Source organism: Triturus cristatus, chromosome 11, assembly GCF_964204655.1.
Source record: "Triturus cristatus chromosome 11, aTriCri1.1, whole genome shotgun sequence".
NCBI lineage: Eukaryota > Metazoa > Chordata > Amphibia > Caudata > Salamandridae > Triturus > Triturus cristatus.
In genome coordinates this window covers 997504306-997526882 of record NC_140594.1, presented here as the reverse complement: position 1 = coordinate 997526882, position 22577 = coordinate 997504306, and the positions used below count along the sequence as shown (strand labels likewise).

The window sequence follows — 22577 nt, the reverse complement described above, 5'->3', positions numbered from 1 at the left end:
CTACTCTTTCTTTTTATTGTTTTACTAACAAGTGTGCCATTTATCTATCAAAACATTCTGGGCAATGGCGTTTGGACACATTGCATCACTAATCTGTGGAAATGCAACAAACGTAAACATTCTTGTCTGATGTCTTAATGAAGCAACAATTTATTTTTTAAAGCATTTTCTGTACTCTATACATCCTCATAGTGTCTCTCCAGGGAAAAGCAGGAGGATGATCAAGATCTGTCATGAATAAACTAGCAATGGTAAAGGTTTCTATGCCGCACAGATTTATAGAAACTTTTATAGATCTCTAGCCAAGACAAAATGTCACATTTAATTCCAACAAGTAGCTTTTTAAGAATAAGGTCTCCATCTGTAGAACCTCCTCATTTCAAAGTCAAATTATTTGAAGATTCTGGTGATGGCAGAACTATTTGCAAAACGGATCGAATGGTGTATGCGGTCGCAGTGAACATGGTTTTACCTGCAATTAACTAAAGCGTGCCCTCTTTAATGTTGGTGAAGAATTTAGAGAATCTGAACACTGATTTCAGAAAGACAGAATAAGACAAGAATAAAAGGCTTGCGTTTGCATGGAACTTCCACAGATAGTGTAAAGGAGGATTTAATGAAAGGCAGGAGCCAGTAAGCAACGCCCCTTAAAACTTAATTTACACCAAAATATTTGTGGTGAAGGGATAAGATTATAGGTGTCATCACCATTCCTTAAGAAGCTGGGCATCTAAGCATGCTACTTGCAGCTAGTAATTTCTGACTGTTGGCCAGCATTACACTCTAGAAATAAAATTGCACCTTTAGAATTGATTTTGCCAATGTAATACATCTTGTAACGAGCAATTTGTCAAACTCACCAATGACTGGTTTGTTGGATTTCTCATGATGAATTCAGAAAGCAATGGATATATCTAGAAGCCTGTCTAACATGATGCTAAGAAGATGTGGTATGGTAGAAGATATTCCTCTTGTTCTCCCATGACACCACAATAAAGCATCAACACGCCTGTTGGATCAAGAAGTATAGGTGCATTCATCAATAGCAAATCAAATATCTTAGTTTCATTTATTTATGGGTGAAGTAGTTGTAGGCATCAGAATGTGACTGTTTTGATGCAGTTAAAACTATAGACTGTATACATATAAACACCAATTAAGATATAGGAATTGACATTAAAGCTTTTATAAAATGGTTGTTTTCATTCTAGACAGGAGTATGCATGTGCCAACTGTATATAGTCAAGCAACAGTAGAAAATGTAATTGTTTTTGAGATACCATGGGCCTTACTGCCAAAAAGGTACTGGTCTTCACTGATCACATTCGCATTTGTATATTGAGAAGGGGAAAAAACAAAAAAGTAAAATAAAACGCACACAAAAAATGTTCATGCATTTATATTGGTGTTGTAGGAGATTGCTTCTATGTGGGATCAAAGGTTCCTAAACAAAATAGTAAAATGCCATTATGAAATGCCAAACAGAATATTTGCCATTTGACAAACTGTTTTAAAACAAAATTCAAGGAGGTGTACAGCAGAACAAATGTACAGACTTCTATTACCAGCAAATCAGCAAACAAATCTGGCCAGCTGTCCATTGGACTTGCTGTATTTTGGGGGCAGTAGAGAAACATTTTTAACTTTCGACTTGACTAAATACATGCAGTTTTCATGATGCATACATACGGAAGTTGAAAGCTCCACACACTTAAAACAATTTACACAATTTCACCGCACAAGTTGCTTTTAAAAATAATCGAAGAAAGGAGGATGTAGGAGTTACGGGTTTCGAAGGAAGGTTCTGTATCATTCCTAATATCACATTACCCAACTAGTTCATCATGGGGAAAGCTAAATACCGAGAAGCAAGTTCACCATTTACTGTAACCGCTCGAAGCGGCTTAAATTCCCCTGCAGTGCAGGCGAACTCCACGCGTGCGCGGCACAGACGGCCCCCGGCCGTCCTCCGCACAAGCCCACCGTGACGCCGGACAGCCGGGGGCCCTCCGACGCATGGAAGAGGTTAAACAATATAAACGTTTATAAATGCAGAATATATTCCCCTTTTACAAAGTACAATGACGTGCTTCTTAAGGTATGGTCTCAAACTTTTTATTGCTCGGTTATTTACTGTAAACATTCCAGTGGCAAACAAAAAAACTGTACTGTTTAATGTCTAGAAGAGGAAACGTTTAATTCCAGTATCCGTTAATTTTTATTCTGTAACTGATGGCAGCAGAATGAAAGTGAGTATAGACAAAGGTTTTTGAGAATGTTGCCACACAAAATATGGAAAAATAGAAAGCAAAACAGAGACATCACTAAAAGATTCATGGAGATGCATTGTTCAAATATTGAAAAAAGCAAAGCATACAATTTCCAAAAAGAGATATATATATATATATATATATACACATATATATATTAAACCTGGAGGTCTTACTTATTGGAAAAGTTACATGCAGCTTGTGTAGTCCAACCTCAAGTTACTGACTTTCAATCGTTTCGTGGATTTACTCCTAAAAGGCGTTTACTCAGATGCTCAACTGACTAGGTCTCGCGTTTGAAATGCCAGACTATTGTTCAAAAAAAAAAAAAAAGTATTCATTAATAATTCCTAGGTGACGAAGTTGGTTCAAAGTATGCTTGTTTATTGTATTTATTTTTTATATTTACTTTAATTAGCACCTCATTTATAGTGCCTTCAATTTGATTGCCCTATTATGCTTCGGTTTATTTTCGGTCTCCTTGTTATTTAAAGTTGTTTTAAAGTCTTTACTTGACACACTAGCTGTGCGAAGCAAGTGCTTGCTTAGGTGGCGATTAATTCTCGGCTCCTTCACAAATAAGGACAATAAAATGCATAGAAGAATTGACAGGTTTATTTTAAAATCATCATTAGTAAAAAAACAGCCACAAAACTAAAATTTGCTGAAACAATATGGTGGCCAATTTAGGCAGTGCAATATTTTCCTTTTATCCTTTTTTGTGGCAAGTTTACCCAAAAATAAAGAAAAATGTTACCATTGCATCAGCTTGGCACGGCCAGACCAACTGTCTCTACCAATGCGTGTTTGAATGACATACACCAACTTAAGCTTTCATTCTTTTTGAGGCATCAATTTGTGAAATATGTAATGTGTGCGTGAAATTATAGCACCCAGTGGTTCCCATTTTTACAAATCTTGCAGAATTAGTCCTAGGGAAAGGGGACAGGAGGGTAGCAGGGACAAAACATTAAACATGCAGTATCCAGCTTTTATCATCAATTCCAAGGTGTGGAAAGCGGAATGAAGTAGTAATTGTGAACGGTGATATCTGCATTTACTTGGTGCAGCACAACAATGCGTAAGTAGGGGCCTCTTACAATCAGGGACTTGGATCCTTAAGCAGAAAGACGCTGCTGGAGCACCCAGACCTACATGAGCACACCAATTTTCCACTTCCCCAGGCTCCTTTCTGGATTTCAGTGGAATCCTCTGCAGCATATTCAAGGCATGTAGATCAAGTTTGCAGCAGAGTCATATCCAAGGTAGTATTTGTTAAAAATAATTAACAAAAAACACGCTTGGAAGCTTAAGCATATGCACAGAACTTCATAAGTAGAGAGAAGCATGCAAATTTGATTCACGAATGGAAATAGTAAAGAATGTACCCTTCTAGACTACATCTGCTCTGGTGTCAATCAGCTGCTTGTGCCATTATTAGCTCTAGAAACACGCAGGTAAATATAAGATGCCAGACATGCATGAAAGTCATTAATATCCAAGGATGTTTCTTTCGATGGCGAGTTCCCCAATTCAAGCTACGAATAGTAAAACATTTTATGTTTACATATTGCTTGAACTTTTAACACCATGTCACTGGTCACCACCCCATCCTCCAACCCCACATACACAAATCACACATCTTCCTTGGTTTACCCATGTGCCAAACAGCTTTAGATTATGATATCCGGAGAGCAACTTTGACACGGACGTGTACACAACATTCAGATACCAGCAAGAGATCGGTCCAAGATTTAAAGCAGGAACATTTTCCAGATGAAGGATACTGAACACACTTCATAAAGGACCATTGTCTCTTAGAGAAACAGGCTCCAAATGGGGGATAATCGGTACAACACACCCTAGAAACGAAGGGGGTGGTGCCAGAGTCTTAGGTAAATTACTTCTAGTTAAAATGATTTCACATTAAGCCATTTGACAAGCTGATGAGGTCTATAAACTAGGCATAAATATGCAATCACATTTAATGAAATTTAGAATACTATTAAGCCACCAAAACCAAAAATTCAAAGAAATGAATCCTGAGGTTCCCGCAAGAGTCAGCAAATAGACTATTATCCAAATTAATGTTTAAACCTCATAACCACCACAGGGTGGTCATTAGTTACACTGCAAGTTTTAACTGTGGAACAGGGAGCACTTATCCTGAATACCAACTAAAGTACAACAGAATGTAAATATCCATGTTTTTACTGGAGTAGAAAGATTAGACATTCAGAACTAAAACAAAATGGAGAAGAAGTCAATACGAGTAGATCAACTTTTGTAAGTGTGAACTTTAACTGCGGCTTTTATGCTGCCATCAGTAACACTCAATATAGATAAAACATAAAATTACCAAAAACAAATTAATTAAAAACCTATATAAATTAGCTTTATGGACAGAATCCTTCGAAAGCCTGAGTTTCTAAATAGTTACCCATGCATATACATATGGGGCTTTAGACAATACAATCAATTTTATATCTCTTATTTTCTATATACATTTATACCTTTATATATAGTAATGCATCTATAGATTTATTCCTTTAATACCACAGTAGATTAAAAAATTATCAACTCTTTCTAATTCACTTATCAGTCTCATCCTGTACCTCTTAATATATCCTCTACCTCCACTCTGACTCATCCCAAACCTCATGTTACTACTATGATCTCCAAAATAGCCCATTCAAGACTGTTCCCCCTCTATTCCTCCTATAGCCAATCCATCCAACTAAAAGACTTCCATTTCCACTGCTTCAATTAACAAATTATATTTCCCTCAATTAATCCACCTTTAATCAACCTTGGGTTGCGGAGTAGCGTGCAACTCACTAAAAAGAACTTTAACACCTCGTCAGAGGTAATAAGCTCTAAATAAATACAATCACATATTGGCTAAGGCGATCGCCACGTCATTAGAAGTGTAGGCTAAAGTTCCAGGCTGTAAACAAGTCTTGGATTCTCATCTGGAACTCACAGGGAGTCAGGTCCTCAATTGCAGTCTCACTCAGCTGGAAGGCACTAACTTTTGTCAAATGCTGTTTGTTGGTCTACAGGCTTGATCTGTCTTGGACAACATCAAGGTGCAATGGGCAGAGTAACTTTAGGACAGACCTTTGGCACTCACTGCATTGTGCAAGGTTAAGTATTAAAACATAAATAAAATGCGTTTCAGGGAAATTGGGTATAGCATGGATGATCCTGGTGGACTTTTATGTGGTGATCCCAGAAACCAAGGCTTGTATCTTTTCAGCTCCATTCCATTTTTAAAGACCTCAGTTTGGAGGAGACCTGTATAAACTAGATTCATCTAAGAATGAATTATGTCCTCATGGGTCATCATATACCAAGCTAACTGAAGGGCATACAGATCGTTGACCTGCTCAGACAAGCTGTGGATATATAGTTAAATAAGATACACTTTTAGCACTTGTCCACTGGTATGTACAGCAATAATGTAACCAGACTTGCTGGGAGGGGATCCAAAATATTTTGCCCGAGAGGGATTGGGTAGCGAGGTGGCTTAGAAGCTGGTTACAGATCCCAGGCAATAGTTCCTTTATAGTTTGTGTGGCCAGCGAATGGCTGTGTTTTCTAGTTGCCATTATTAGTGAGAAATGCTTTTTGGGAGTAGAGCGATCAGGCCTTTTGAAACATTGGGCCATAATGGCCTTTAACAGGCAAATCACTATTGTCTTGGACAGTCTCTTCCCGGGTATATTGGAATGCAGAATTACCCAAACAGTGTTTTTGCAACATAACTCCGATTTGGCAAAACTTCAGTTTAGTAGGTTGTAAAATGGGCTCCATGACAACACTATCTTAAGTCAGCTTGTTCTACTGCCCAAAGTTGCTACTTTTGACGATTGCTATAAATGGAGCTGTAAAAATAAATAAAGCATACTGTGACCTGTGCATGACAAGCACAACTGAGGTTCTCGGGCAAGGAAAAAAAAAACACTCACTGGCTTAAATGATGTGCATTAGTCTACATTTTTTCAAACTAATAAAAAGCTCTAGATTTTAGCAGTTTGGTCAACAGAGGCCTTTAAAAGTGAAAACTGATGAAGGGGCATATTTGGTTCGTACTGTACTTTAAAATCTAGCCGATAGCAAACAATGGAGCAATACGTCCGGAAAAGGGTCTCTTCTAAAAACGGATTGGAGTGAAAACCACTTGATCTTCTTACACTACGGCACTCAAGCAACAGAGATACCTAGTTACCTTAAACAAGTCTGATAGGCACACAAATTGGGCTCCTCCACTTCAAAAGTTATTGAGAGAAGACAGAGTTGGAGAAAAGGCCTACTGTTAATTGCAGCAGCCATCACGTATAGGGTACTTCCATCAGAATATGTTTGTTCAGTTAATCATTTTTGCTGTCCATTTTTTATTCTAAATGTATCAAATTCGAGTTTTTCCCCAGAGCCAAATATCTGTGGGGATAAAACCTCAATAAATGCGTCCAATAAGCACTGAAGACTAATGGGATTCGCATCATCTTCCATTACAAGGGAATTTGAATTGTGTGAACCGTTCAACAAGAATTAATTCGGTTTGCCTGATTTGTCCTCTTAACAGACTTAAGTATTTTAGACTTATTTAATGCAAACTAATAATTCAGCACATTTTTAAGAACCAGTCTTCGAAAAAGACAAGAATAAGCGCGATTAACGGTTTCTGTTTTAAGAAGTCTCTTGCATTTTACTTAAAAATACAAAATAAATCCAACTACTCTTGTATACAGCACTTTTATTTTAAGAATATCTGCATCAGGCTTAAGGTGTGAAATTGATTAATTGGTGCTCAATCCAAGTCTGCAGCACTTGAGAACAAATACTATGACTGGCAGATACAGGTCTCATGGTTAGCATTTACCAGGATTCTTATTGGATTATCTTTCAGACTTTCACACAGACTTCTCCACGCAAACAAGTTCTAGCAGGTTTTACCTGGTTAAAATCATTCATGGAAATGCATCCAAGCACCTGATTTGCAGCACAGCTAAGAAATAAGATTCGAACACAAACCCCTGTATACAACTAAACTGAATTTTACACGAGGAGACCATCAAAGTATGCAGAATCTCTTCGATACATAACATGTAGAGACCGAGTCACCAAATGGGAGGGCTGGAGACGGCCACCAAAACCTGCTAAAACAGCTTGGTACAGCTGTTACAAAGCATGCATATGTGGACACAACTTTCTATTCCCTCATGCCAGAGCACACCATTGCTCCATTAAATAAAAAGTAAAATATCTTTAGGAAACAAGATTGATTTGATCAGGAGGGTCTCTGGAAAAGGAAAGCTAAAGAGTAGGGGAAACCTGGCAACCAACAAAGGTAACGACACTATTTTACTTCCTGGCATTCTCCCATCACCAATCTGAGGGTAGAATCCATAGTAAGAGAACAGAAGAAATGGTTAAGGTGAAAGTCAAAATTTTGCCGATGGCAACCCAACCATTTCCATGGTTTCCAGCACAAACTGTCCATCACTTCAATACAAAGTATGAAGGCAGGAAGGTAGGTCCACCTTATATCTCGTTATCTGGCAAGTATACTGAAACAAGCATTTACAATGCGATGGTCTTGGCAATATTATAGGTAGAGCTATTGGTATTGCTCATTATTTTTTTATCATTTTTGTATCCCTAAATAAATGGCATTGTCATTTCGATTGGCATTAGCTTTTTTTTGCATATGTGATACCTATTGCATTAGCAGAGAGAGTGAGGTAGTGAGGTAGTGAGAGAGAGTGAGGTAGATCGAGAGTGAGGTAGTGAAAGAGTGAGGTAGTGAGGGATGTTGTGAGGTAGTGAGATAGAGAGGTAGTGAAAGAGAGAGTGAAAGTGAGTTAGTGAGATAGAAAGTGAGGTAGTGAGATAGAGAGTGATTGAGGTAGTGAGTGAGAGAATGAAGTTGTGAGATAGTGAGGTAGTGAGAGTGGAGTAGTGAGGTAGAGAGAGTTATGTAGTGAGAGAGAGTGAGGTAGTGAAACAGTGATGTAGTGACGGAGAGGTATGTTGTGAGGTAGTGAGATGTAAGCAGAGTGGTGTTGTGAAGTAGTGAGCCTATTTGGAGGGACGGCTCTCTCCTCCAATGGCTGGCCTCCATAGACCGGACGGTCCTTCGACCTAAACAATAACAACAAGAGGGGTGTCTGGCTTGGAGTGGTTGTGCTTGGCACTCAATTGACAGCACAAGACGCTTTGCATGGATTGATACAAGCGCAGTGCGGTGCGGAGTGCTCAGACGGTGCTGCTTGAATGTTTTTAGACTTTGACTAGAGCTGCCTTTTGTCCCGGTTCCGCTCAGCAGCCCTTTGCTCTGCGAGGCCAATCCCCACTCTGGGTGCGTTCGGCTCAAGCATGGTTAAGGAGATGTCTGATGCGGGGGGGGTGGGGGGGGGGGGGGGCACGGCAATTAGTGGGCACCACCCTCCTTCGCAGGCTGCTTCTTCGGCACCCTCTCTCGAAGCGGACAAGCGGCCCAAACACACGGGCCCCTCGCGATCCTGTCGCTTACACGGAATTCAAGGCTTTCACCGCTTATAAGTGAGGGAGCCTCTTCCAGCAAAGAGCCATGTCCGTGTGCAAGTACGCACCTACATAAGAAACAGCCACAATGGACAAAGGCCTAGAGGTTAAGTATCACACACGCACATCTAGAAGTACAGCCAAATAAAAAGAACCCGAAATAAACACACTCAAATCAACCGCAGACAGCCAGGGATACAGACTTTCGCATCAGATGTAGTTTGATCAGCTCGGCACACCACTATCCGACTGGCATGACTAAAGATACAAGCATTGCCAAATGTGGGTTATACATTGTATTTCTCTGCAATATCTGTGATGTGCATACATACACCCAGAAGCATAGGGTCACCTCTCACACCAAATCACGTGACTTCCAACTTCCGCACGCAGAGAGCGTAAAATCTTAGACGCAGGACCCGATGCCCAGAATGTCATCACTCAAGTGACACCAGGGACTGCACGTACATGTTAGGGATGGGGGGAGATGAGATACTCTGGTTTAGGGGTGTGCAGCGCACGCTCCCCCATCGGAGCTCTGGGCATGAGCAGACTGGTTCAGTGCACCAGGGCCAGCTACTAGACGTGCAGGGCCTTGTTTGGAGATGCTCTTTCTTTCCGTGCCTTTAACGAAGTAGCAAGGGCAGGGTCTCCCCCTGGAAAGGGACCAAGAGGGCAAAAACCCGTCCCGGAAAAGTGAGAAAACCGGAGTCCAGAAAGAGGACAACAGCAAGCGATATGGACGCGGGTAGAAGAGGTGGGCAGTGAGGTAGAACAACATAGAAACAAGCACACCACCGCCTTTCTCCGAGGCGAAGGAGAAATGCCTCGGAGAAACGCAGTGGCGTTTTCGGATTCGGGGGCGTGTTTCTTTTTCTCTCCTCTTGCCATTGGCTGGAGGAGAGAAAAACATGCCTAAAAAAGGGCGTGGCTAAAAAGTGGAAAGAAGAGCACGGAACACGCCCCCGAATCTGAAAAAGACGGAGCCTATTTGGAGGGACGGCTCTCTCCTCGAATGGCTGGCCTCCGTTTAGGAAGCCAGCCAATGGAGGAGAGCCAAAAAGAGAGGCGGGCTAAAGAGCCACTCTCAGAAACATAAGATCTCCGGACTTATGGTCCCTCGACCTAAAAAAGAAGGTCACGGCCACCATCTTGGCATGGCATAATCTTCCCTGCTGCTCAACAATAGAGCGGTCAGCCTCTGCATGCAATATTCTTTTATCTACCCCTTTGAACAGCAATACGTTTTTTTGGAATAGATGTTTATAGATTTATAAAACGCATGGCTGACAGATTGCTTCCCAGCGCTGAGAAGATGCAGTCAGGCCTCCGAGTTAATGGGGAAAAGGCCAGGTTTTTAATCTTTTCCTAAACATCAGTTCATCTATTATCAGTCGTGTTTCTTTAGGTAGGGCATTCCACAGGCTAGGTGCGAGATGTGCGAAGGATCTTCCTCCCCATCTTGATCACTTTATTCTGGTCTTTTTCATAAGCAGATCTGAAGAAGATCTTGGAGATCTGCCAGGGACATAAGGGAGTACAAGATTTATTAGGGACGGTCCTTTGTTGTTTTCATCTTTGTGGGCAATGCAAAGCGATGTAAACTCAATCCTGGCCTTGATTGGGAGGCAGTGTAGTATTTTTAGTGCAGTTTTGTCTTAAGATACCTAGCAGTATCCTGGCGGCGGCATTCTTAACCAACTGTAGTCTATTCAGGACATATTCGGGGGCACCGAAATAAAGGGAGTTACCATAGTCCAGTAGCGAGATCACCATGGCCTGAATCACAGTTCTCCGGGTTTGTTCCGGGATCACAGGTAAAATCTTCCAGATCATGCAGAGTAATCCAAAGCAAGCGGCTGCCAGTTTTTCACATGGCTCTCCTGGACGCTGGATTCCACACTCCCTTTAGAAAACTAAGAATTTGCATAGAATAGGACCTTCAGCTCCCTGGTTCTTGGATGACCTTAGGTGTAAGAAACGGTAGGTAGGAGTTTTCAACTTAAATGGAAAGATACTTCTGTGCCCCAGGATAGGGCCACAAATGCCAAATGACTGTTGCATTACAACTGGTCACAGCGATTAAAGTCCCCTATTATGGGCTGCAGATACAGCAACGTGCCCAAGGAAATCTTTTGCATTTTAAAGAGCTTCAGCAACCCAGATTGCTGTCAAAATATCACTATTGGGGGCGTGGCCAAGTAAGATGGCTGACTGGTAGTGCACCGAGTCAGCTCCGGCCCCACGGACTCCTGTGAGCGGCTAGACGGGGGCTCTGGACGGGCGCACTGCGAGGAAAACACTCGCGGGACACCTGTGGAGGCGAATGGACCGGCGGCGAGGATGAGGCGGCCCCGGTGCGGCTAGAAAGCGAGCATTGACCCGGGAGCGATGACGGAGCAAAATGGCGGCGGACGGCCACGATCGCTCGCCGAGCGGCGGTTCACCCGGACTCAGGAGAGTGACTGGAGGCTGGTCGGGGTGACCGCGCAGCGGGAGTGACCGCCGCAGCTGGAGTGCGGCTGAACCGGAATCTGCCGGCGCCAGTGAGCGGGACAACGCACGGGGACACCTCACCGTGGGAAGTGCATGAGGAAGCGGAGATTGCGGCCATCACGGAGCCCATGAGGAAGGACGGAGGGCCAACAGGAGATAAGTTGTCCGCCCTGACGGTGACCGAGCCAGGCTGGAGGGAGCAGGGACGCAGGGGGCAATCACCGCGCGCCCGGGCGAGAGACGATGCCTGACTCCAAGATGGCGGCCAAGTAAGACACCTGCCGGCACCGGGGGAGCCTCCGCAGCACTGGTTCTCTGGCGCGCTAGATGGGAAGGGTGCTCTGAGATATAGGTGCGGGTCGGCGCTGGTGAGGACTTTCTGAGGCACGGCACGTGGGACCAGCTGAGTGCCTGGAGGCGGCGAGCGGAGACGAGTCCGTCCCTGCTCTGGCTTCCGGGGTCCCGGTGGCTGAGCAGTGGTGGTCGGACGCGACAGGGCCATAGAACTGGTGGAGGCGACATCGTGTGGCACGGAGGGGACGGTCTGATGGGGAGGTCGTCCCGTGCGCCCCCGACAAAAAAGGCGCCGAAGCCTCAGGAAAACCGCGTGGCGAAGTACTTCCAGGCGCTCTCCAGCACTGCAGACGAGGGAGGTCCAGGCGGAGGGGACAGTATGGCCCTGACGAAGGATGACCTGGTGGCTACGCTCCGGGACTTCAAGAGGGATTTATGTGGTGAACTTAAACGGGACCTCCACGCCAGCCTGGACCAATTGCGTGGGGACCTGACGGAGAAGCTTGGTGATCTGCGCAGTGATGTGGACGCCGTGGGGTCGCGAATCCTGGAGGTGGAGGAGAAGGTGCAATCCCTGGATAGTACAGCTCAGGCTTCCCGGTCGGAGTGCGCGGAGCTTCGCGCTCAGCTGGCGCAATCTGCTCTGAAGCTGGAGGACTTGGAGGATCGTTCCCGGAGGGAGAATAAACGGGTGAGAGACTTGGAAGAAGGCGCAGAGGGTCCGGACCTGGAGGCGTTTATTATAGGCCTCTTTGGAGAGGTGGTGAACAAGCCAGACCTGAAAATAAAAGTGGATCGGGTGCACAGGGTAGGACCACCGGTTCACGGCGAACGCCGGAGACCTAGGGATGTCCTAGCAAAGCTGCACGCCTTCCCAGTCAAGGAGGCCATCCTGGAAGCGGCTAGGAAGAAGGAGGTCTCGTTCCAGGGCCACAGTTGCTCTCTATTTCAGGACTTGTCGCAGGCCACCCTTGTTCGGAGGCAGCAGCTCCGCCCAGTGACCAGCAAACTCAGAGAGGACAATGTGCGCTATCGTTGGACCTATCCCTTTGGGCTCAGCTTCGAATGGCAAAATAAACGACACCACATCACAGACTTGGGAGATGGGCTGCGTATCCTGGGCCTCCCGACGGAACCGGAGGAAGGAGGCGGCCCGGGGCCATCCGGGACAGTGGCAGTCGGCTCTCAAGGGGAGCAGTGGCGCAGGGCGCAACGCCAGCGAGGAGGGCCTCACCGTGAGTAGAGGTCGCGAGCTGGAAGAATGGGATTCTCCGGGATGCAGTTCAAGAACGACCGCGGGGGGTCCTCCGGCCGGGAGGGACCCGGGAGCCCGAGCGGCGAAGCCAGGTGGCGGGTGACGAGTCTGAAGGCCCAGCGGAGAGATGCGGCAGTCTCCACAGAGACACTGAGGTTACATGGACACTGAGGTTTTTGTTTTTCTCTATGAGCCCTTTGTCTGGCACACATGTTGTTGATGCTCTGCCGGTTGCGGAGCAAGTTGATGAGGTTAGGAGTTCGATGGGGCGGGGTCTTGGTTACTTTCCCTGGAACTACCCCAGGCACGAGGGGTTCCATGGTTGGGTTCTTGTGGTGGGGGGGTACGGGAGGGGGGGGGGGGATGTGGGGGGGGGGGGGGAGGGTGACAGGGGTAGGCTGCAACGAAGACGTGGAGAGGGTCCGGGGAGGGACGGCGAGACATTAGAAGGGGGGCCCGGGGGGCGGAGGCGGACAGGCGCTGAGGTCTGGTATCGGCGGATCCCACAACACGGGGTGGAGAGGGGGGTCTACACTCACTTAAGATGGTGACGTGGGCTACATGGAACGTGAAGGGCCTGAACTCGCCCCAGAAGAGACAGCAGGTCTTGAAGTACATTGTGGATCGGCAGGTCAAGGTAGTTGCTCTGCAGGAAAAGCACCTTACAAGGGAGGATGTGGGTAGGCTCAAGCATAGGGCATTCCCGCAGATTTTTCACTCAGCGGCCACCACCAAACATAATGGAGTGGCGATATTGTTCCATAGCTCAATGCCCTTCCAAGTAGTGGATTCACAGAGAGATAAGGAGGGGAGGTGGCTCATGCTCAAGGGGCAGCTTCAGGGCCAACTATGCACCATTGCGGTCGTGTATGCTCCGAACACGGGCCAGGCGGTGTTCACAGCCCGCATGTTGGGGTCCCTGGGCGGATTCGCGGAGGGCCCCATCATTGTGATGGGGGACTTTAACTGCCTGTGGGATGGCGTCCTGGACGGCTCCCACGTTGCGGGGGCCAGATCATCAGTGTTTTCCAAGCGAGTCAAGGACCGCTTCGATTCCCTAGGTCTGCGGGATGGGTGGCGGGCTCTCCACGAGACGGCTAAAGACTATACTTTCTATTCCCATGTTCACCGGACTTACACTCGAATAGATTACATCTTCATTAGCCAGGCATTAGTGGGGAAGGCGACAGGGGCGCAGATTCTCCCCATCTCGGTCTCAGACCACGGGATGGTTCTATTGGAGCTTCAGTGGGGGGCGCGGGGACGTGGCAGATGGTACTTTCCGGGGGCCCTCCTGCGAGACCAAGTGCGGAGGGTGGAGCTGACCGAGGCCATAGGGGAGTACTTCCAGGACAACCCGCCTGAAGACACCTCACATCAGAATACGTGGGACGCATTCAAGGCGGTGATGAGGGGCAAATGCATCCAACTACAGGCGTCGCTGCGGCGACAACAGGCTTTGGAACGGGAGGCACTGGAGGAGGAACTTAGGGGGTTGGAGGGCAGACAAAGATAAACCCACTCGCGACCTGCAACGACGACTCACGGCGGTGAGGGGTAAATTGCGGGCGATTTACAGCGCCAGGGCGGAATATACCTTGCTGAGGCTGCGCCGCGCGGGGTATGAACAGGGGGACAAGGTGGGTTCTCAGTTGGCTCGAAAGCTTCGCATTCAGCGGGCAAAATCCTATGGAAAAGGCATTCGGGTAGGGCCAGACCGAGTCACACACGAGGAGGCAGCGAAGACCAGAGCCTTTAGGGATTTCTATGGCGAGCTGTATGGGGGGAGCCCGCTGGCGCACGACGTGCAAACGGCATATCTCGATGGGGTGGTGTGCCCCCAGCTATCAGCGCTGGACCGGGAACGGCTGGACGAACCTATTTCCGTGGAGGAAGTGCGGAATGCCATAAAGCGTCTCAAGCTCCACAAGGCACCTGGGCCCGACGGCTATACCGCCCACTTTTATAAACACTTTGTAGACGAGCTCGCCCCGCATCTGACGGCTCTGTTTCGGGCGGTGGCGAAGGAGGCGAGAGTGTCCAAGTCAATGGCAGAGGCGGTGATTACGGTCCTGCCTAAACCGGGCAAGGACCCACTGGTGTGTGCATCATACCGCCCCATAGCACTTCTGAACCTAGATGCCAAGCTCTACTCCATGATCCTAGCTAGCCGCCTGGATGACCTGCTGCCTCGATTGATCCACCAGGACCAATCGGGCTTCATTAAAGGGCGCCAGACGCACGATAATATACGGCGTACCATCCACCTTATCGAGAAATCATCCAGATTTAAGATTCCAGCTGTGCTAGTAGGATTGGACGCTGAAAAAGCGTTCGACCGCGTGGACTGGCCCTTCCTCTTCTTGACCTTGCAAAAATTTGGGTTCGGGATGCTTTCATGGAGATGGTGCGAGCTAACTACAGCCATCCCTCCGCGAGAGTGGTGGTCAACGGGACACCTTCCGAGCCCTTCCATCTGACTAGAGGTACTAGACAGGGGTGCCCGCTGTCCCCTCTGCTTTTCGCCCTCAGCATTGAGCCACTAGCCATTCGGGTGAGGGAGAATGCTTCCATTAAAGGGATCCGATTTGGCGGGGAAGACCACAAAATCTCCCTCTTCGCGGATGATATTCTGCTGACTCTGGGGGAGCCACGTCTCTGCCCGCGGTGCAGGGGGAATTGAGGGACTTTGAGAGAGTGGCAGGGTTCAAGGTCAACATGACCAAATCCTACATACTCAATCTCACACTCTCGAGAGCGGAGGTGGCCTTGCTCAAATCCCAGACGACGCTCTCATGGGCCCAACACTCGCTACAATATCTAGGGGTGCAGCTTACGCCGACGGTTTCGGGACTGTATGGGGCCAACTACACCACAGTTTTGCCGCACTTGCGGCAGGAGTTGCGGCGGTGGACGCCCTTGTACATATCTTGGTTGGGGCGAATCAACGCGGTGAAGATGATGGTGCTGCCCCGGGTCCTTTACTTGTTTCAGGCCTTGCCGATCCCGCTGGAGAAGGCATTTCTCCCGCAGCTGAAGACGTTGATCACTCAGTTTGTGTGGCAAGGAGGGAGGGCCCGGCTCCCTTTCACGGTGCTTCGGAAACAAAGGGCGGATGGAGGGATGGGGCTGCCGGACTTTGAGCTTTACTATCAAGCGGCCCAATTGCGGGTCGTGTTGGAATGGACGGTACGGGAATCAGAGAAGCATTGGCTTCATATGGACCGCGCGATAGCCGGCAGATCCATCTGGGATCTGCTGTGGAAACCGAGGAGAGATAGACCGCCGAATGCATATCTTAGCACGCCAACGCGCACTACGTTGGAGGTTTGGGATAGGGTCACGCGGAGGGAGGGGTGGACGACATTCCCTTCACCATATACCCCGATACACTTTAATCCGGCCTTCGCCCCAGCCAGAGAGGAGGGTCCCTTTGATGGGTGGCGAGAGGGAGGGTGTCTAAAGCTGGCGGACCTATTCGACAAGGGGGCGTTCCGCTCGTTTCAGAACTGTAAGAGTGAATTTGGGGTCCCCAACAGTGAGCAGTTCCATTATTTGCAGCTCAAATACTGGGCCACGGCGCCACCGTTCAGGGAGGCGGGCTGCCGGAGCCTTACGGATATGGAGAAACTGGTTTTGTCGCGGGCGGGCTCGATGAAGGGGGCAATCTCGTCTCTCTATGGGATGCTGCTGACTACACTACACACAGGGCCAGACATATGGAATTCTGGGAGCAACTCCTGGGGAGAGAAATAACTGAAGCTGAGTGGAGGGGCTTGTGGCGGGACATTCCCAGGCATAACTTGTCGGTAGGCTTACGGGAGGCTCACTACAAGACCATCTTTGATTGGTACCTATACCCCACAAAATTGGCTAGGATCTTCCCGGGGACTTCTGCACTCTGCTGGCGGGGATGTGGTCTCCTCGGGGATTTCAAACATATCTGGTGGGACTGCCCTAGTATTCAACCTTTCTGGGCAGAAATTTTAGCGCAGATTAAAGAGATTTTGGGCTTTGAACCCCCCGGGGACCTTGCTCATGTCATCCTGGGTCTTCGGGGAGAGGACTGGGAGGGGGTGTCCAGAGGAGATAAAGCTATATGGTGGCTCTGCGTGGGGGCAGCTAAGCTCACGGTGGCTGCGGCATGGAAGAAACAGGCTGCTCCCGCTATGTCACTGTGGCATGCCCGCCTGTGGCGCCTGCTCTCGATGGAGCGTCTGGCAGTGTGCTTTAGGGATGATCCCACAGCCTTTGAGGAGTCTTGGGGCTCGTTGCTGGCCTACTTATCTAGGGGCCTCCCGGCAGCCGTCTTCCCGCCCGCGTGGAGGACGTTGCGTATCTTCCGGACCTGGCACTCCACAGACTGAAACTGTTTCCCCTTTTTTTCGGACGCTTTGCAGCAGCCTCTGGGGGTGGGGTGGGGGGGGGGGGGGGGGGGGGAGGGGGGTAGTGGGGGGGGGTGGGGGGTGGGACGGGGTACCGGAGGAGTCTGAGGAGGGGTTCCCCTGGGCCGCACATGGAGCATCTGAACCACCTAGGGGGCATTCTGCAGATACCTATGGCCAGGGGACACCCGGCAGTTACTTGTTATTGTATGACTACACATGTGCAATGATACTGTTCTGAAAATCAATAAAAATGATTGCTATAAAAAAAAAAATATCACTAATGCCTAACAATTACGCGAGGACTTATTTGCTGGTAAAATTGAGAAATTAAGGCAGTCTTTCAAGATCTGTATTCAGTCCCTTCGATTATTCATTGCTTTACGTCCAACAGGCCACTGCTTCTAGAGCGCCCACTGCTTAAGGATAATTGTCAAAAAAAGGTTTTACCATTAAACCAGATCCCCCTTCCTGATAAATGCCCAGTGAAATTCTTTAGATTCCTTGTGCTAGCCATGGCATTAGCTTGAGCTGTATCAGAGGCCTGAGGTTTGCCTCGGTTGATGAAACCCAATGCAGATCTACAGTTTCTAGCAAACTATCATGTAATCTCTCAGTTACTGATGCCTGCCAAGATTTCAGTAGCTCATACTAACAAAAAGCGCTCTTGCTTTCAGAAAGACTCGTGTTTGACAGTAATCAATTTGACTTCATACAAGGACAGAGTACCGAATCGGTGCTGATCTGTGCAATATTAAATCAATTTGTTTAGGCAGGCAATGTTGGTTTTACTAGATCTGTCCACACCTACGACATGGTCTACCATAAAACTAATACATAGGTTGAAAGCTGTGAGAGTGGGTGGTCAAGCTCTCAATTGGATTTGTTCCATTTTGTCTGATAGAATACAAGCGGCGATTGTAGCTCCACCTACATCAACTCAAAGAAAAGTCTTCTTTGTGGCACACCCTCGTGGTTTTGTGCCACACTACAATTTGTATGTGGCGTCTCTGGCAGACATACCACTGTTTGGCTTCCTATATCAGACTTCAAGAGGATTCAGTCACAATAAAGATAAGACTCAGGAATACATGGCCAAGATTGCAGAATGGATGGTGCTTAATTCCCTAAAACAGAGTTCTACCATTCTGCCTTTTGGTGAAGCTTTATGGTATGCGAACTAGTGGCTACGAATTTGGGTTCATCTCCTTCCTAAACTTACAGTACAGCTTGCAATCTTAATGTCATATTGGACATAAATCAATTTCCAGAAAAATAGCTCATGTTGCTTCTTTAAGTCCTTAGGAAAGCTTTGCCTCTTTCATGCAAGGAATGTTAGAAGAACATAACTTAAGTCTCCATTACAGTAAGGCTGGATTATTGCAATTCACTTTTTCTAGAACTACCTCAGAAACAGTTAGCTAACCTGAAGGTTGTTCAGAACGCAACTGCCCGTCTCCTCTGGGGTGTTAAGAAGTTTGATCCTATTTCCCCATCCCCTCAGGATTCTTTATTGGTTGCCAGTTAAGAAATGCTGGTTTAAAGCGCTCTGCTCCCAGACCTCGACAAAGCAAGGCTCAAAGTACATTACTAACATGTTTATCGGTTATGTTGCTGTGTGTGCACTGAGAGTCTTCAGCCAAACTGATAAAGATCATGCAAATGAATAGGGATGGACTAGCAGGGTGCTCCTTTTCAATTTCTTGCGTCCTCAAGAATAAACTCCCTTTCACACTTAAGACTTTTCCCTCTTACTTAGTTTCCAGGAAACACCTTAAAGACCATTTACTTTCTGATAAACTGCACTGATTCAATAGTATTTTTTCAGTTCAGCACCAGGACACCCAATCTTGGGCAGCAGAGTGAACCATAAAAGTAAAATCCTAGCAATATACTGCTAGACTGCTAAACAGTCTTACAATTGTTCAAAACATCAGCCTTTCATATGAAGGGTGGAGCTTTACCAGTGACCAGCAGTTGTTAGAGTCTGCACGGACTGCTTAGATACTATGAAAGAAACCCAGTTTTCAGCAAACTACCCCAGTTACTGGATCGCCAAAGGGAGCAACAACTCTGGTTGGAAACCAAAGGTGTATGAAAGGGGAGGGGGTGGGAGGTGATGTGTCATGGGCGCACAGTATTTTTCTGCCAAACATGGCTTTTCATGAAGACAAATTAGCAAAGTCTCAGCTAACTTAGCTTGCAGATAAGAGACTCAAGTAGAAGGGAACCAGACTAAGGATCAGAACTCAGAAACCAAACATTGACAGAGAGGCACCAAGGCTGGCTGGTGCAGGTGCAACCCATAAGATGTCAGGAAAAAGAGTAAAGTGATCGAGTGCTTTACCCATCCTAAGGATTATTGCAAAATGGACTTGACCAAGGAGGATAAACTGCCATTCTTGGTTGGACAGTCTACTTTACTCCGTGACTGCAATAAAATTAAAACCTCTCCTAAATAATCAAAATTTCCTATCGCTGCACAGGCTCACCAAGTGGCACTTAAGAGATTTCATTTCAGCGGGCCAAAAAACAGGGGACACAGCAAAAAAATAAAATAAATAGAGGCATGACAGTGGCCCCACAATAAAGAAATCAATGAGTACAACAATCATGTTTGTTTTTACATAATGGTGTATGAGAAGCAGTGGAGTCTCAAGATGCGGAAATCTGTTCCTGTTCTTTGCTGGCAAAGAACGTCTACAAGAGACGGCCTTTCAGCGCTTTAATGAGCCCTTTCAAAATGGGCAAGACTTAAGTGAACAAGGCTTGAGTAATTTTACAGAATGCAAAGGCACCCCAACCATTAACTGTCTATGTATACAGGAAATGTCATAAGAAGACATGCTGATCAGTATGTTAAATTAAGTATAAAAAAGGTATTTGCATGCAACAAATGTATTACAATAAAAGCCTCATGGGCACAACTCACAAACGTGTTTCAAAACAAGCAACTCGAACAAATGGGTCATGGCCACACAAATTAGCAATTGCCACGAAACGTTAGGTCAGACACTAGGGCTTTGGAGAATGGGATTTTTTTTCTTTTTTAAAGTGTGCCACTGAAAGGACACCACAAAACATGGTAGTAAAAGAATGTGACCAGCTTCAAAAAATAGCGAAACATTGGAAACCTAGAGTAGTTAAGAGTAGAAAAAAAGAACTACAACTTGTTTTAACAATATAGAATTTGCTTGATGAAAAGTCCACATTTATTAAAAGGAGTTGAAGGTATCCTAAACTTACCCCACCCTGTTAATGGCCTTGTTCAAGAGTTCTAGCCAATTAAAACATAGTTCTGATAGACAAACGATAATGATCTTAAACAAAGACTAAATATAAGCATTACTTCCTCAAATGAGAGTGGGAGCCAGAGTGAACCATGACAAGCAAGGAATGTCAGACTAAGCAGGCAGCTGAATACCAGTACACTTCAAAATGTAGAGAACATATTTCCCTGCCCTCGTCCATCTCCACCTAAAGAAGTGTGTACAAATGCAGATTTAAAATTCAAAGGAGCTAGGAATTAGACAAAAGAGACTTGGACCACTTCCTAATCCGACATTGAAGTGATCCTCAAATGTTGAGGCTCCGTGGGAAGAGAAGGACAGCCAGCAGAAGCTAAAACAAAGGAAGGAATCATCATAACAGTTATTTCAAAGCCAAAGATGATATAGAAGCCTTTTAAGAGCCAACCACAAAATCTGAAACTGTTGAGGAGAGTTTAGAAGAATGCACTCATTAAAAATAGCAAGGAATCAGAATGGCCAATGTCTCAAAAACTACAGCTTGACGAAAAAGAACAGTGAGGTAAAAGGAGAAAAAAAGTCCTGGACATCAACTTTATAGAGTAAAGGGACACTCCTTGAGATCGGGCCGAGCAACAAGATTCATGGCAACGCCACCACAAAACACACATGCACTCTCATGGAGTGCTTAAATAGTTCCCTAAACGTGAGCAATCAAAAGAAAGACAACTATTGAATAAGAAAGCCATTAAGAGTGACAAAGTCATCCATTGAAAAGCAATGGGCAGGCTCCACGCTGTCTGGATGTTGGGAATTGTTCACATGAGGATTTGCCTATGGGCAACAAAAAGTCTTAACAAGATCTAAAAAGACTTGATCCACAAAAGGCCTATGGGAACAGATTAAGTATGTTTAATTCACATGTCAAAGTCAAAAAGCTGGGACATCTGTCAAAAGGGTGCAACTTATCTAGATGAAATGAAGACTAGAAATGGAACTTTAGTATCATTGTGGCTAATAGGGCAATGATCAGCAACTTAAAAATACCAGGAGAACTAACAGAACCAAAACAAGACACCAATGTCCCAAAGGATTACCAATCTCAATCAACAAGAAAAAAGGAGTGATAACAGTTCTATGGTAAATGGCTCTGGGGTTCAAACAGATAAGGCACCCTTGGAGTCTAGCACTACATCAAACCTCTGTATTGGGAGACGTAGCAATTATTACATCCAGATACGGAGGGGAATCTAGTTGAAGGAGATCTGTTTAAGGCTTGACATTGCTTCTAAAAGATCTAGAATGGGATGGCCTGAAAGCAAGATACAACCCTTACCTTTAAAGGCGTTCAGGCCAATGGAGCAGCAATTAACGGGAGGGGTGACAATCAGCAGGAGGCACGACAATCACTGCATCGTCAGGAGAGGTGACAAGCAGATAAAGTCAAACTGTAATAGAAAACAGTCCTAGTACAGGAATGTATGGCAGCAAAAGAAATCAAACTGAAGAAATCTTTACGCTGCCAGTATGTGAGCTTGGGGGAGGACAAAACTAAGTCAGGCGATCAACTTTTAAATAGACAAAGTTCTTGTGCATCTTTGGCATTGGGAGGATCTGTGTGAAGGCTAATACAGAAAGTCAGACAGGAGGGGGGGGGGGGGGGGGGAAGAGACACATTAACATGGCGGTCTAAACCATGAGTGCAGTTACAACGCAAGTGTTACCACGCTTCCATCTACCATGCATATTCCTTTACCACTTACATTCCATTACAACGATTTGCACTGTAATGGCGGTAAAGGCATATGCATGGTAAAGTCAGTCAACGCTCTAGATTCGGAACGAATTGGGAGGGAGCGGTCGGGGGGGGGGGGGGGGGTTGGAGACCTGCCCGGACGAGAATGGAATGAATGGTTTGGCAAGTACTTTTCTGTTTTTAGGGTTGAGGTCGGGGTAGTTTTCAGGGTTGGGGACGAGTTTTAGGGCTGGGGGTGTAACCTTCACCACGCATATCCCTTTAGCAATAATGCCTTTACAAAGAAATTTGTTGTAAAAGCATGCGCTGTAAAGGCATGTGTGG

The 22577-nt window shown here is 46.2% G+C and overlaps 1 protein-coding gene across 4 annotated transcripts in view; it reads right to left on the bottom strand.

The window, feature by feature from the left end:
• TSC22D2 (TSC22 domain family member 2) overlaps window positions 1–22577 on the bottom strand; it is a 160140-nt gene that overhangs the window by 102931 nt on the left and 34632 nt on the right. For 2 of the 4 annotated variants that reach the window (XR_014970810.1, XM_085635107.1), the window contains exon 2: window positions 861–1009. The exons of the other annotated variants lie outside the window; for them this stretch is intronic. Coding sequence is in view for 1 of the 2 variants with exons in the window: in XM_085635107.1 (XP_085491233.1) it covers window positions 895–1009 (115 nt within the window). In the remaining variant the exon portion in view is untranslated. The remainder of the gene's footprint in view (window positions 1–860; window positions 1010–22577) is intronic. 4 annotated transcript variants of the gene reach the window in all.